The sequence below is a fragment of the Wyeomyia smithii genome, chromosome 2 (assembly GCF_029784165.1).
Source record: "Wyeomyia smithii strain HCP4-BCI-WySm-NY-G18 chromosome 2, ASM2978416v1, whole genome shotgun sequence".
Classification (NCBI taxonomy): Eukaryota; Metazoa; Arthropoda; class Insecta; order Diptera; family Culicidae; genus Wyeomyia; species Wyeomyia smithii.
Genome location: NC_073695.1, coordinates 271,416,017 through 271,430,512, shown reverse-complemented (window position 1 = coordinate 271,430,512; position 14,496 = coordinate 271,416,017). Strand labels below are relative to the sequence as shown.

General features: G+C 37.5%; 2 protein-coding genes across 18 annotated transcripts in view; both read right to left on the bottom strand.

Moving 5' to 3' along the window:
- Positions 1–14,496, bottom strand: part of LOC129721159 (5-hydroxytryptamine receptor-like) — a 422,605-nt gene that overhangs the window by 5,341 nt on the left and 402,768 nt on the right. The gene's annotated exons all lie outside the window — the stretch shown is intronic.
- LOC129721157 (probable phospholipid-transporting ATPase IA) overlaps positions 1–14,496 on the bottom strand; it is a 162,006-nt gene that overhangs the window by 119,293 nt on the left and 28,217 nt on the right. For 5 of the 17 annotated variants that reach the window (XR_008727351.1, XR_008727352.1, XM_055673386.1 and 2 more), the window contains exon 1: positions 2,482–3,758. The exons of 3 other annotated variants lie outside the window; for them this stretch is intronic. Coding sequence is in view for 8 of the 14 variants with exons in the window: in XM_055673386.1 (XP_055529361.1) it covers positions 2,482–3,064 (583 nt within the window). In the remaining 6 variants the exon portion in view is untranslated. Of the gene's footprint in view, positions 1–2,481; positions 3,760–4,378; positions 4,674–14,496 lie in introns of those variants that run through there. 9 more of the 17 variants (XR_008727353.1, XR_008727350.1, XR_008727354.1 and 6 more) reach the window with 5 other exon arrangements.

The following is a 14,496-nucleotide window of genomic DNA, read 5'->3' as shown; positions in this document are numbered from 1 at the left end:
TGATGGCCGTCATTGTAAAACTAACGATGCACTAATACATGAAAATTTTACACTAGTAGTAGTTGCGAAAATTCTCATAACTCCTATCTTCAAGCATCTATAGTTCTGTAAAGAACCGAGTCTATAATCTTCAGTATGAAATTCATGCTACAGAACGCTGATGATCGCACCACCAGTAGCATTGAATATTTTGCTTGGTCGCGCAAAATATAATTTGCTCTCCGCTGTGCCCTCCAGTAGCTGTGCCAGCAAAATATCCTGCAGCGTACGATTGTAACTGTTGCTGCCGTATGCAAAATCAAAGTAACATGTTCCGCAGTGCCTGGAAGTTGACTCGTATGCAGCTCTCCTTTCTCAATGTCGCGTACCTCTAACAGCTATACTCCATTCGCTATTGTGTGACAAACTAGACTGAAGCTGAATTTTCTACACGCAGTCTTTTGTATTGAGTTCAGCGCAGATTTTTGCCATGAGGGCGTGGCTACGCAGTTTCGAGAAAGACAAACGGAACAAAACACTTACGCGACATCCATAGTTTACGTAACGCAAAAAATCCAATTTTCGGACCCCCACCCTCCCATATGTAACGAAACTTAACGCCAACACCAACCCCCAATGAAAATTACGTAATGCTGTAGAAGAATTTGCTTAATAAAAATGCTCGTTTCCGGAGGGTCTCTTCAGAGATTTTTTGTTACGTAACGCTGATCTTACCTCCCTCCCTCCCCCATGTAACAAATCGTAACGTTCAAGGATACTCCCCCTCCCCCCTATGAGCGTTACGTAATTTATGGATGCCACCTTAGTTGAGTCAAAATATGTAGACAGTGCAATTTATTCCGTCCATGTTATTGTTATCCGTGCTCGGGAAGCAAGCCAATAGCGAAGGAAATGTATGGGAAAGCTTGACCTTGGAACTTTTCACCTGTTTTCACCATTAAGCAGTAAAGCTACAATGTTAAACATTATATCAAACAATTGTTACACATTTTATCTATCCAGCGGCATATAAATGACTAAGATGCATAAAGCCGTTTGCTTGTTTTAATCATTTGTTTTAAATTACAAGGAAATGAAAAGCGATCTAACAAAGGTTGGAAACGCGGAAACAAAGAAAATGGTTGCAGGAAAATAAAATCAATTCAGAACAAGAAGCAGGAAAGAAACAGGAAAGGAAATTTGAGTAAGGAATATAAAATTAAGAAGCATAAAATGAGCAGCGCTAGCAAAAAAACGTGATAATAACCTTTTTATAAAAACAACAACAACAAACAACAAGAATGGAAAATATAACACGCTTCATCGTGAAAGAGAAACGCAAGAGGTAAGTTGAAAAAAATGAGCTACAACATTATTGCGAAAGCAAACAAATCCTAACAATTAAAATTACAATTTTCTAACAGTGTTGAGAAGTTACCATTTGTGATTGGACACACATACTCATTACTTACTAATATTTATCATAAATACTTAAGCTACTAACAAATTTAATAAAAAATATATTTTTCACTGTTTTTGGTCAGTTTTTAGTAAAGAAGCTACAACAAGTTCATTAAGCAGACAGTATGTGAGTAGAGGAAGAACGAAAAATAAGCAAACTGGAAATATGATACAGATTTGGAAAAATATACCGCATCCCGACGGGACTTGAACCCACAATCTCCCTGTCTCTAATTTTTTTTTGTGGAACAGTACCACCGTCCCCCGTAGTTTAATTGGTCAAAACACCATGCCGGAGACAGGGAGATTGCGGGTTCAAGTCCCGTCGGGATGCGGTATATTTTTCCAAATCTGTATCATATTTCCAGTTTGCTTATTTTTCGTTCTTCCTCTACTCACATACTGTCTGCTTAATGAACTTGCGTGTTAACGGGAAAAAGCCGTTGTTAAAAATAGAAATTCAGTTCGAAAAAAGCTACAACAAGAAAGAATAATAATGGATCAGTAAAAACGCACGGAAATGGATATAATATGTACTGAAAAGAGTAAAAAAGAGAAAAGATGAAATAAGAGTACGAATTGCGAGTTGAAAAATAAAATAAAAAGAGGCAAGATAAAGGTGAAAAGTAAAAGGAAGAAAACAAAAATAGAAAACAAAGAGGAAGAAATGGAATGGATCGTTCCCTGCTTCGATTTTAGATTTTCATTTCATACCCCTATATACCTTCCTTAAAACGTAGGAAAAAAATGGGTACGAAAATTGGAAATAGAACAACAAATTGAAAGAAACTGTGAAAAAATATATAATTTGTTAATTTTTTTTCTGAATTCAACCAGCGATAATTTGCACTTAACAAAACATTTTGTTGTTAGAAAAAGTAAGCAGGTATTTAGAAATGTTCAAAGAATAACTTGTTCCTACAACAGCGAAAACGCTCGTATGGAACGTGATTTTTTTCGAAAGCAGCATAAAATATTGAGGCAACAACTCTAAAATTCATAAACTAAATAAAAAGTTAGAAAAGTTGTAAGTTAGCTCACCAGCATACTCCTTACACTTGCGCCGCAGAAAGGATGACTTCAGGCAGCGCGGCCGCTCCAGATTGGCATTCATTTCGATGTGCGTCGAGCTGCGCTTCCGGGACGAACTGTGCGATTTCATCGAGGCGGATGTTGACCGATCGCCACGATTGTTCTGCGACAGTTCGGAGGAACGGCGTGACCGGGTCTTGCTGGCGGCGGTACCCGCATTGTTCGCCAGGAAGAGCGAATTGCGGTGATTGTTTGCCACCAGCCGGGACGTTTCGGGCGGTATGCTGACCGAGATTCCATCCGAATCATCCGTCGTCCGGCTGAAGATGGTGTAGATTTCCTGCGGGCAGAGAATATTTGGCAGCGGGGAGGTGATGGGAGTGGTGTCATCGGCGAATAACAGACTGCTGCATCGGTTGCTGGAGGTATTGTTGATGCTGAGGGTCGGTCGAGAGCCCGAATTGGGCAGATATATCGAGCTCGGAGGTGACAGACTGGGGGAGGTGGGAGCTCCGGGTGATGTCCTTACCGGTGGGGGCGTGTTAGGCAGCGGCGGTGAAATAGGCGATAGACTGTTGACACTCTTCCTCATTTTCACCACGATTTGGCTTCACGTTGTCGAATATAATGGCACTTTTTTCCCGAGTGAAACACGCTTTTGACACAAATATTATTTTATTTACACTCCGTAGGGATCATGCGGTAGGCACGAGCTCTGCTCGTTAGATTGGGGGGTGACAACATTAGCATAATCTGTTTGGGCTTTTTTTCGCTCTGATCCACTGTATGAAATAAGACACAAATAACTTTCAACTCTTTATACTGTTTTTGTTTTAAGGTAAAAACCACACTGCAGGCTGCAGAGCTTTCACTTTAATCGAACAATTTATGCGAAGAACGCAAATAATAACATTCACGACGCAACCGAGCGTCCAAACACGATGCCGACAATGGCAGAAACGATTGGTTCGCACGAATATCCTCGAGGGCACAAAACTTCCCAGATTGTGGGAAGGCGAAGGCAAACTTTCACAGTGGCATATTTTCGGTTTGGTAGATTCTTTCCCCTGTATTCTGTAACAGCACTGTGCCTAGGGCCGCCAGTGCCAACTAGGGTGGCTAAGGATTTATTCCGGGGAGTGATTTCGAGGTTTCACTGGAAACATACTTCCAAAATCGGACACGCTATGCTTCACGTGCCCAATAGTAGCGGCTACGGTACGGAGAAAGCCGTTGTATTTATATGCCGAAGCACGTTCCGGAATGCTACTCGAACCTGTTCCTGCCCACCCTCTTCGATACTCTCGTACATTGCTCTGCTAAGACCGCGGGTGCTGTAAATGTTTATACGTACATTGCGGGTGACCCTACATGTCAAGAATCGCTGCGGTGCCTTCGACGGGGGAAGTTCAGTGGGGCAGAAATTAATGTAATAATTTTTCTGTAATGGGGAGGTTTTTTCTCTGGCTTTGGTCTATGGAGTAATGCGGTTAAAGTTTCAAGGTATAAAATAACAATAAATATTTGCAGATTTTTTTCATGACTGCAGAAGAAAACTGAGTCTTAGTTGCGGGTGAATTCATGCATTTTTTTCAAACAATTTGCTGTATCACTAATAATTTGGCAAAAATCAGTTCTCTTTTTAGGTAACTTTAACAAAAGCGCTCAATTACATCATCTGAATATCATGCCATAAAATTGAAAAAGAGAACGCGACTCAAAAAATAGTTTGGGACAGTGCTAGCTGTTTTCTCTCGGTCCCAAGAATATTATTGTTTGCGATTAGAATTATGAAAAATTGTTCACCAGAGTATCATAAATTATTGTACAGAGTAGAATCTCTATTTCCTTGGTAAAAATATTCCCAGAGCAGCAACCTGTGGTGCTACAAATTACACCCTTGTACCCGTAGACATGCGAACTAATCTCACTATATAGTCACTTCAAGATGAATTCAACAGCTGAGACACTCCGAACATGGTACTTTTAGCCGCCACGACCATCCAAAAAAAAGCAAAAAAACTAAATCCCATCAGCTAAGATGAACTTAACACACAAGACCGACCACGAGTGCGATTTGTTTACGTTTGTGCTCGAGCCCGGGCTCGGGAGCACACTTTCACGGGACCACGACTGCTCCGCAGGACGACGAAAAAGGCACTGGCTGGCCTGTTCGGATCGGCCGAGCCGAACTTGCTTCCCAGCCGGGATCCGATGCACGCGAACGGATTGCACTGTGGTTGTGAAGGTCGGTGGGTGGCAGATATCTCTGTCAGCTTCGTTGGCAGCGAGGATGGATTTTTTCGACCACCAGGCAGCCAGTCGACATCCAAACGGTTCCGCCGCTGCCACCGTCGGCCGCCCGTGCGACGCGTGCCGACACGTTCACTCCGTTAGAGTATCCTTGAAACGTCCCAGTGGGTGCTGGTAGGTAGTAGCTTTGATGCTTACGGCACAAGTGACAACGACCAACTGGAAAGCGTTCGAATTCGGTTCTGCTGCAACCGAAATCAGCAAACCGCCGGCCGACCTTATTCGAAGGATAATCACGAGCATCAGGATGATGATGATGATGATAATGATGATGACGATGATGATAATGACGATGACAGTGGAGGAGGCACTGGCATTTACGATGCTGCCATGTTTTGGCATTATGCTTATAGTTTGCAGAGAAGGCGGTTGATTCAAGCGTACCAGCAGAGGACTGAGAAAAGGTTGCGAGTTGATTAAGCTTTATGTGGGCCGGGCTCTTGGAGCCGTTACAGTGGGATTACCTTCCGGCTGTGGTATAGAAGATTGCAAGCTGGTAGTTTGTCATACATATTTGGTAGAGATTATGGAAGACTAGAACTTTTAAATGGCATGGAATGGGTGCGTTTCTAGCCAAGTTGTAGCTTGATGCCTTGATTACTTGGCTTTCATTTACTATGTTCGATCTAACAGGAAGCATTTTGGTAATTGCATCAAACAAAAACCTTGAGAAAAATGATACATTTCTTGTAATAGGTATCATGCTAGAGGAATACGGAATAAAATACAAACCACTGTATCGGATGCCACTCCTAGCCACTCTCTCAGCACTTTCTTTGCTTGATAATGGCTAATGACTCTTCGCGGCACAGTTAGGAGTGATAACCTTTTCTTTCGAAGAAAACCGCGACCATTGCGTGCTCATTCCATATATAAATATCTATGAATCAACCATAATGGCGTGCTGATAGATGTCTCATTAATTAGGAAATCAAATAAGGATGTTATCAAACTGGTGCGATAAAAAAGGTGGTTGTCAGTCAAAATGTGCTTAAAGGTTTGAATATATCTGCGCTGATAAACATAGGTTTCGCCCTAGAGCTCAATCTGAAATTTTTTTAAAAATTATTGCTTTTTATCATTCCTATGAGTTTTAGGGCCCCTAGCAAAGATAACTTTTTCAGAGACCTTAATGAGTTTTTCCGTCAGCAAACGTAGAAGCGACGAACCCGTCGAGCAATTATTCTGCGGCCTTTTGACATACTTCTGCATCAACAAAAGGGGAACCAAAAATTCACAAAAAATGGTTAAAAAGCTATAATGTTTTAGGGCAACATTTCTGGCCCTCTTATGGATCTTAAATGTTGGCTTGATCCAATCAAGGAAGATAACCTGTGTTTTTTTTTGTTTCAAAGAGGCTTTGCCTAATTTGGCATTCGCCTCTGTACCTGTGTTAAAATGTAGTTCTGCTTTAACAACTTTCAATTCCAAAAATGAGTTTTTTTTTTACAATTTAAGGTTTTCAGTAAACGATCATTCCAACATTCTTTCATCTCGCGCAATTTGGGAGATTAAGTTATTTTCCAATGTAATCTACCCCAGTGTCACGGTACCACCGAGGTTCCTCTTGAGCTTGACTGAAGGGAATGCTTGCCAAAACATTTGTTAGTATTGCTAAACTGAAGAGGGCGTGTCTACCGGAACTTTTTCCTATACATTTTCGTGTCAATTGTTTCGTTTGTGACAAGAGCCTTAGTTTTCTATTTACAACCGCCGATCCTTTGTCTTTTTCTGGCAAATTTATTAGCGAAAACGTACTTGAATTTGCTGGGAGATCTCTGGCAGTGAGCTTGTAGAACTTCAGAGGAGCTGTTCAAATTCCATCTTCACGTATGCTCCGTCATAGGAGCTGTTCAAAATCCATCTTCACGTATGCTCCGTCATCCATGATACTGGGTGCTTCGTATAACTTTCGAGCGCGCCTTTTGACCAGCAGATTTGTTATTTGTCGTAGTCCGAGAGTCCTAAGTTTAACTAATTGTTCCTAATATCTTCAACGCACAGCTTCCGACTGTAGGTTTCACTACGACGCGTCCCTCGGAACAATAATAATTGTACGTTCAAGAAAACGTTTCAGTACATTGTAAACAGGTGATTTAGACTCTTTTAGGAATTTGGCATTTTGATACCTGTTCAATTATCAGTGTAAGTGTCTCAAATCAACTTTTTGTCTTGGATGAACCTGCACAACTTTTCCAAAACAAAGCGGATCTCGTTGTTTTTTTTTTCGGTTTGAAACAATCAGAAATCTTTAGATACAATGAGATGTCAATTAAATGGTACCATACACAGCAAAAGCAAAGCCTTGGTACTACATTCCGATTCGGAACTTGACCTTCTGTTTGTTATACACATACTTCGCAGCCAACTGTTAAGTGTACAGGACAATTGCGGGGCTAGCGCTACGATCCTACTGAAACAAACAGTCTCTCCCGAGGCAAGATTCGAACCTACGACGACTGGCTTGTTAGGCCAGCATCCTCGAGACCATCTGGGAGATTTACCATACCCAGCAGTTTTAATAAATTAGGGGCTTTTTTATATTTTTTTCTCAAAAATATTTTACAATGGCCAAAAATAGCATTTCAAACAAATGAGCTGCTGTAGAATGGTCGAAATAATTTAAAGCTCATTGGATGCTCTCAAAAAAAAATTTTTTTTAGCAAGATAATTTAATTGTTCTTTTTTCTATTTTTTCGGAATGCATTCAGTTTTTCAGTTTCAGTTTTTCACATATGATTTTTCTCTGCACGTTTTTAATTCGAATCACGGCTTGGCCATCTGGACGAAACTTTGCGAAACTGAAACTTGATGTTTTTGGAACAAGTCCCACGTCGAAATGCTCGGATACCGTTGCAATGAACGCTTGCTCTCGTTTTTTTGCACGCTGTTCCAGTTCCTGAGTTGAGGTTCACTGTAAATCATTACTGGAACCTTTGAAATATGAGAATAAGATCGCTTTTTTCGTGTTCTTCAACAACTGTGTAAATTTTCAGATCGATCGGTGCAACTATATTTTTGTGCCCCCGTTTTCATGTGATTTTATATGGAAAATCCACTGTTACAAAGTTGATCTCAAAAAAAAAAGTATTATAGCGATCCATGATATTTTCCTGGAAAAAAACTCTTCTAAAGACCGTAAGGCGCTACGATGCTTGCAGAACACGTTTTTTACCGCAAAGTGATTGAATATCTGACGAATGGCTCAACATTAAAATGAACAACTTACCAACACTGCCGCAGATGCTGCTGTTTAAATCATTTAGCATAGACTGAAGCTTGAAGAAACTAAGAACAAATACTACAAGGTATACAGCCCTAGAGGTTGTATGAAATGGTGACGTAGGACAAATATAAATATTGATTTTAACTCTCGTTTAACATATTTTACTACGCTCGTTATACATCGTGTATCTCACACAGGTATAAGGGCTCGTGTTAAGAGAAAGAATGAAGTTGAATTTTCTACACGCGGTCTTTTGTATCGAGTTGAGCGTAGATTTTTGCATTGAAGGCGTGGTCACGCAGTTTCGAGAAAGAGAAACAAAACAAAACACTTTCGATACTACTGAGTGATTTTTATAAGCACCAAAAGAAATAAAATTCTTGAAATGAGGGTTATACACTAAGGTCGTTTTTTACGCGAGAGATGCGTTCCAAATTTGTATGGGCCCGCGTAAAAAACGACTTTTTTGAGTTGCAAATATAACAAAGAAAACCGTCCTAAAACGTTAAAACCTCGTTTGAATATGATACAGTGATCACCCGATTATATCTCACCCTGTTGATTTTTGGCGTGATAAAATAGGGAAAGTGATAAAATCGGGAAATTTTTCAAATTTTATTTTTTTTATTGAAGATGTTAAATCAATAACTAAATACGTGAAATCAGTGCGTCTTGAACTGTCCTACAGATCAGACGTTTTTTCGGTTGCTTGTGGACTGGTCTTTGACTGCCTATAGCTTCGAAGTTTGTGTTTTGTCAGTGTGTCTTTTAAAGACTACCTGAAAGTTATTTCCCATCAGTCTTTCTCAAGACTACCTACTTTTGAATTTAACATTTGTTTTAACTTTTTTCGTATCACCTGAAATGGCTGGACGGAAAAAGAAACCTCGCATCGCTGCGGGGAGGAAAAGAGAGGCATCTCTTTCTGACACATCGAGTGTCTGTAGTGACAATCCTTTTGATATTTTGCCTGAGCAAGAAGCTGGTGAAATGGAAGTTACCAATAATGAAACTATACAAAATATAAAATCTTTAAAAAATGAGAAAGTTCCACCTATTGTGGTAACTATTTCTTCTGAATTTAATATATTCAAAAAGGAACTTTCAACGTTTGTTTCTGACGTTAAAGTTACCTATCAAATTGGCCGTAGAGGTGAATGCCGCTTATTAGCCGACTCAGTAAAGGGTCGTGATCGTCTTGTTCAGTATTTAACTGACAAGATGTACAAATTTTTTACATATGACACCAAGAACGCCAAGCCGTTCAAGGTTGTCTTGAAAGGTCTCACCAACGATCAAACCGTTGATGAGATCAAACTTACTTTAACAGAATTACTTGGCATAGCCCCTACCCAAGTAATTCTAATGAATCAAAAATCACGAGGCGAAAACAGTCAGAGAACTGGAATTTCCCTAGTTAATTATTTAATTCATTTTAACCGCAATGAGGTTAACAACTTAAAATTTTTTGAAAAAGCACATGCTTTGTATAATGTGCGTGTAAAGTGGGAAATTTATAGGAAGTATGGCGGAGGTGAAAAGCATATCACCCAATGCCGTACTTGCCAACGTTATGGCCATGGTTCCAAATTCTGTAACATGGACCAAAAATGTCTTAATTGTGGAGACTCTTCTCACAAAAAGGACACATGTCCTGTGAAAGAGAGTAAAAATTTTCGCTGTGTGAATTGTAACGGCAACCATATGTCAAATTTTTATCAATGCCCAGTCCGTTTAGCAATTGTTAAGGCAAGGCAAGGTAAACAAAATTCAATTTCTCAATTAAAACCAACTTCAAAACAAAATTCTCCAAGCGTACCAGTGACGCATAGTTTACCTACTCCTTTGCATACCCGTTTAACTTATGCACAGGTTACAGGTAGTTCGAACATTATACCGCCTAGTGTTGGTAGTTCGAAAATGACCGTTAATATGGGTAAGCAAAACACGCTAGAAAATAATTGTACACCTATTACTCCAGCTAATATTGCTGCCGAAAATATTTTTTCTAATGTCAACTGCCTGGGGCCTATTACGGCAGGTAAACTTTCTTTTTTGCAACAGGCAATGTTCGATCTTATGAACGCCATGTTGCAGGCAAAATCAATGTTTGAAGCCATTCAAATAGGCACAAATTTTACTATTAAAATTGTTTCTAATTTAAAATTTAGCAATGATTTTAAATAAAACAATTAAAATATTAAATTGGAATGCTCGCCCATTGAAGGCCAATGAGAATGAGCTTTTTAATTTTTTAACAGTAAATAATGTGCATATTGCAATTATTACTGAAACATTTTTGAAACCTAACATAAAATTAAAATATGATCCCAATTACGTGGTTCATAGATATGATAGGATTCAGGGTTCCGGCGGTGGAGTTGCAATTGTTATTCATCGCCGAATCAAACATCGTGCTCTTCCCCATCTTGAGACGAAAGTTATTGAAACTTTGGGAATTGAAGTTCAATCTGAACTTGGGATTTTATTTATTGCCGCAGCATATTTACCATTTCAATGCACACGCGAGCTCAAAAATTATTTTAAAGGTGATTTACAAAAACTCACCAGAAATCGTTCGAAATTTTTCATAATCGGCGATTTTAACGCTAAACATCGTTCATGGAATAATTCTCAAAGTAATTGCAATGGCAAAATTTTATTCAATGATTGTTCTTCAGGATACTATTCTATTTTGTCTCCGAATAGTCCTACATGCTTTTCTTCTGTAAGAAACCCTTCAACAATTGATTTGGTGCTGACAGATCAAAGTCATGTATGTAGTGATTTGATCACACATGCTGACTTTGATTCTGACCATCTTCCAATAACTTTTTCTTTATCACATGAATCAGTTTTAAACCCTATGAGCTCTGTTTTTAATTATAACAAAGCTAATTGGGAAAGATACAAAAATTATATTGAGAGAAATTTCAATAATGAGCTTGATTTGCAAAACGAAGTGAATATTGATTCCGCTTTGGACGCATTAAAATGTGCAATTGTTGATGCCAGGAATTATTCTGTTCCAAAGGCTCAAGTGAAATTTGATTCACCAATAATTGACGAAAATCTTCAACTTCTAATTCGTTTGAAAAATGTCCGCAGACGTCAATATCAACGTTCTCGTGACCCTGTTTTTAAAACTATTTATAAAGATTTACAGAAAGAGATTAAACATAGATTTACTCTTCTGAGAAATCAAAATTTTGAGACTAAAGTTGAAAAATTGAAACCATATTCAAAACCATTTTGGAAGCTGTCGAAGATTCTTAAGAAACCTTCAAAGCCTATTCCAGTTTTAAAAGATGGTGAACGTTTTCTTGTATCCAATGAACAAAAGGCTCAAAGACTTGCTCAGCAGTTTGAGAGTGTTCATAACTCAAATTTGAGTTTTGTGAGTCCAATTGAAAATGAAGTCACACGTCAATTTGATTTAATTTCTTCCCAGAATTTTTTACCTGCAGAAATAATTGAAACTAACTTGAATGAGATTAAATCAATTATTAAAAATTTCAAAAATATGAAAGCACCTGGTGACGATGGAATCTTTAATATACTAATCAAACATCTCCCTGAGAGCACAATGTATTTTTTAGTGAAAATTTTCAATTGCTGCTTCAAAATTGCATATTTTCCCAAATTATGGAAAAATGCAAAAATTACTCCCATTTTAAAACCGGATAAGAACCCAGCTGAAGTTTCAAGTTATCGACCAATCAGTTTGCTTTCTTCAATAAGTAAACTGTTTGAGAGAGTTATTCTTAACAGAATGATGTCACACATCAACGAAAATTCAATTTTTGCAAATGAACAGTTTGGATTTCGCCATGGGCATTCCACAACTCATCAATTGCTCAGAGTTACTAATATGATACGAGCTAACAAATCTGAAGGTTATTCCACTGGAGCTGCTCTTTTAGACATAGAAAAAGCATTCGACAGTGTTTGGCATAAAGGTTTGATTGCGAAATTGCAAACTTTTAATTTTCCAATTTTCCTAATCAAAATTTTAAAAAATTATCTTACTGATCGAACTCTGCAGGTTGTCTATCAGAATTCAAAATCTGATAGATTTCCTGTCAGAGCAGGTGTGCCTCAAGGTTCAGTCTTGGGTCCAGTCCTGTACAACATATTCACTTCAGATCTTCCTGATTTGCCTCCAGGATGCACAAAGTCATTGTTCTGCGATGACACAAGCATTTCCGTAAAAGGAAAAAGCCTTCGTGTCATATGCAGTCGATTGCAGAAAAGTTTAGATATTTTTTCTTCCTACTTGCAAAAGTGGAAAATCTCTCCCAATGCTTCTAAAACTCAAATGATAATTTTTCCGCATAAGCCTAGGGCTTCTTTCTTTAAGCCAAACAATAATCACGTTGTCAAGATGAATGGGGTTATTTTAAGTTGGTCCGACAAGGTTAAGTACTTGGGACTAATTTACGATAAAAAACTTATTTTCAAAGACCACATTGAGAGTATACAAGCCAAGTGCATCAAATATACGAGATGTTTATATCCTCTCATTAACAGGAATTCTAAACTTTGTTTAAAGAACAAACTTTTGATTTACAAACAAATTTTTAGACCAGCAATGCTTTATGCTGTACCGATCTGGTCAAGTTGCTGTTCAACAAGGAAGAAAACGCTCCAAAGGATTCAGAATAAAATTCTGAAAATGATTTTGAAGCGTCCTCCTTGGTTTGGTACACTCGAATTACATAGACTTACTGGTGTTGAACCATTAGAAGCTATGTCAAATAAAATTATTAACAATTTTCGACAAAAATCGTTGCAATCCTCAATTGCTACGATAAGCTCTCTTTATAGCCAATAAGTTAGCAATTAAGTTAGTTGTAAGTTTACTTCCCCTTTTCTGACAAGTAGGTTTAAATCCCTACGAATGGTAAGTCATAATTGCGAAAGCAAACAAATCCTAACAATTAAAATTACAAATTTCTAACAGTGTTGAGAAGTCACCATTTGTGATTGGACACACATACTCATTATTTACTAATATTTATCATAAATACTTAAGCTACTAACAAATCCCCCCTTAAAAAAAAAAAAAAAAAAATACGTGAAATCAGCGATTTTAATTTTTTTTTGGGAAATTTATCTGTACAAAAATATGAAAAAAGCTACAGTTGTTTTTTCACAAATCGATATATCTGAATAATGACTAAAGATAGAGAAAAGTTGTCAAGGGATGAATTTGAGAAAACTGTTTGAGCTTTAAAAAAAATATATTTAAAAAATTCATTTTGAGATCCTGTACTGAAAAAAAAATTTAAAAACAAAAAGTGACTATAAAAAATCGATCATCACTATTTTTTTAAAACATTTTTTAGATAGATAATTCAGTTGCCTGAAACTTTTCTTAACAAACCTTACAAAATAAAAAACCTAAAAAAAATCGATGTAAAGTTGCAAATAAATTACAATTAAGTTTTTTTATTGTTCATGTTTTTGTTTGAATTGGTAAAATGAATTGCTTGCTTTTTTGTAGCGCAGTACAATAGGCAAAATATTAGATGTTCTCACAACACTAACCTCACTCACCCCCACTTTGCCGAAGACAGCATGCTGATATCTCTCACATATTGCAACCAGAAAAATCTTAAAATGTAAATAACGATTTTCAATGCCTTCTCACAGAAAACTTGATGTTGCTTGCAATATCTAAGAGATAGAAACATGATGTCTTCTGTAAAGTTTCTTGTTTTGAGATCACCTAATACTTTGCCTAAGATACCAAGCGTCTTTCTTTATCTAATGAAAAAGTAAATATTCTATCTCACTTTTAGGAGAATTGATCTTCCAGCTTTCTACATGACATTCAAAAGATGCGTTTTCAAATTTTTTGAAACTTCTCCGAACATATTATACGGTTAAAATAAACATTTGTATCACTAATCAATTATTCGCACGATAATAGCAAAATGTAACATTGTGCATCGGTTGAATTTTTAATGTAAACTGCATCCAGAATGACACACAGAATTATGAAAAATATCTTAAATATTGAAGCGTAATAGAAAATCAGTTCACCCTGACATTTTTTTAATGAAATGTTTTATGATGATAAAATCGGGTGAAAAATGTGATAAAATCGGGGGCAGATAAAATCGGGTACGGATATAATCGGGTGATTACTGTATTGGCCAATCTAGAGACCAAAATTCAATATTTTAAATTTTGAGTATTTACACCAAAAATTGTGAATTTTTTTGAAAACTGATATATGATCACTCGTGGCCTAAAACGGAAAACGCGATTGAAATGAGGTCGATATATTGTACCGTTTTTGAGTAATGGAGGAATGCAACCCGCGTAAAAAGCGACCTTACTGTATTTTGCTGCGATAAACTGTTCATAGGCAACACTACCGTTTATCTTTGATGCTCTGGTCGTAATTGTAAAAATGATTTTTGAGAAATACATGAATACGTGAAAGTTTTACACTAGTAGTAGTTGCGAAAATTCTC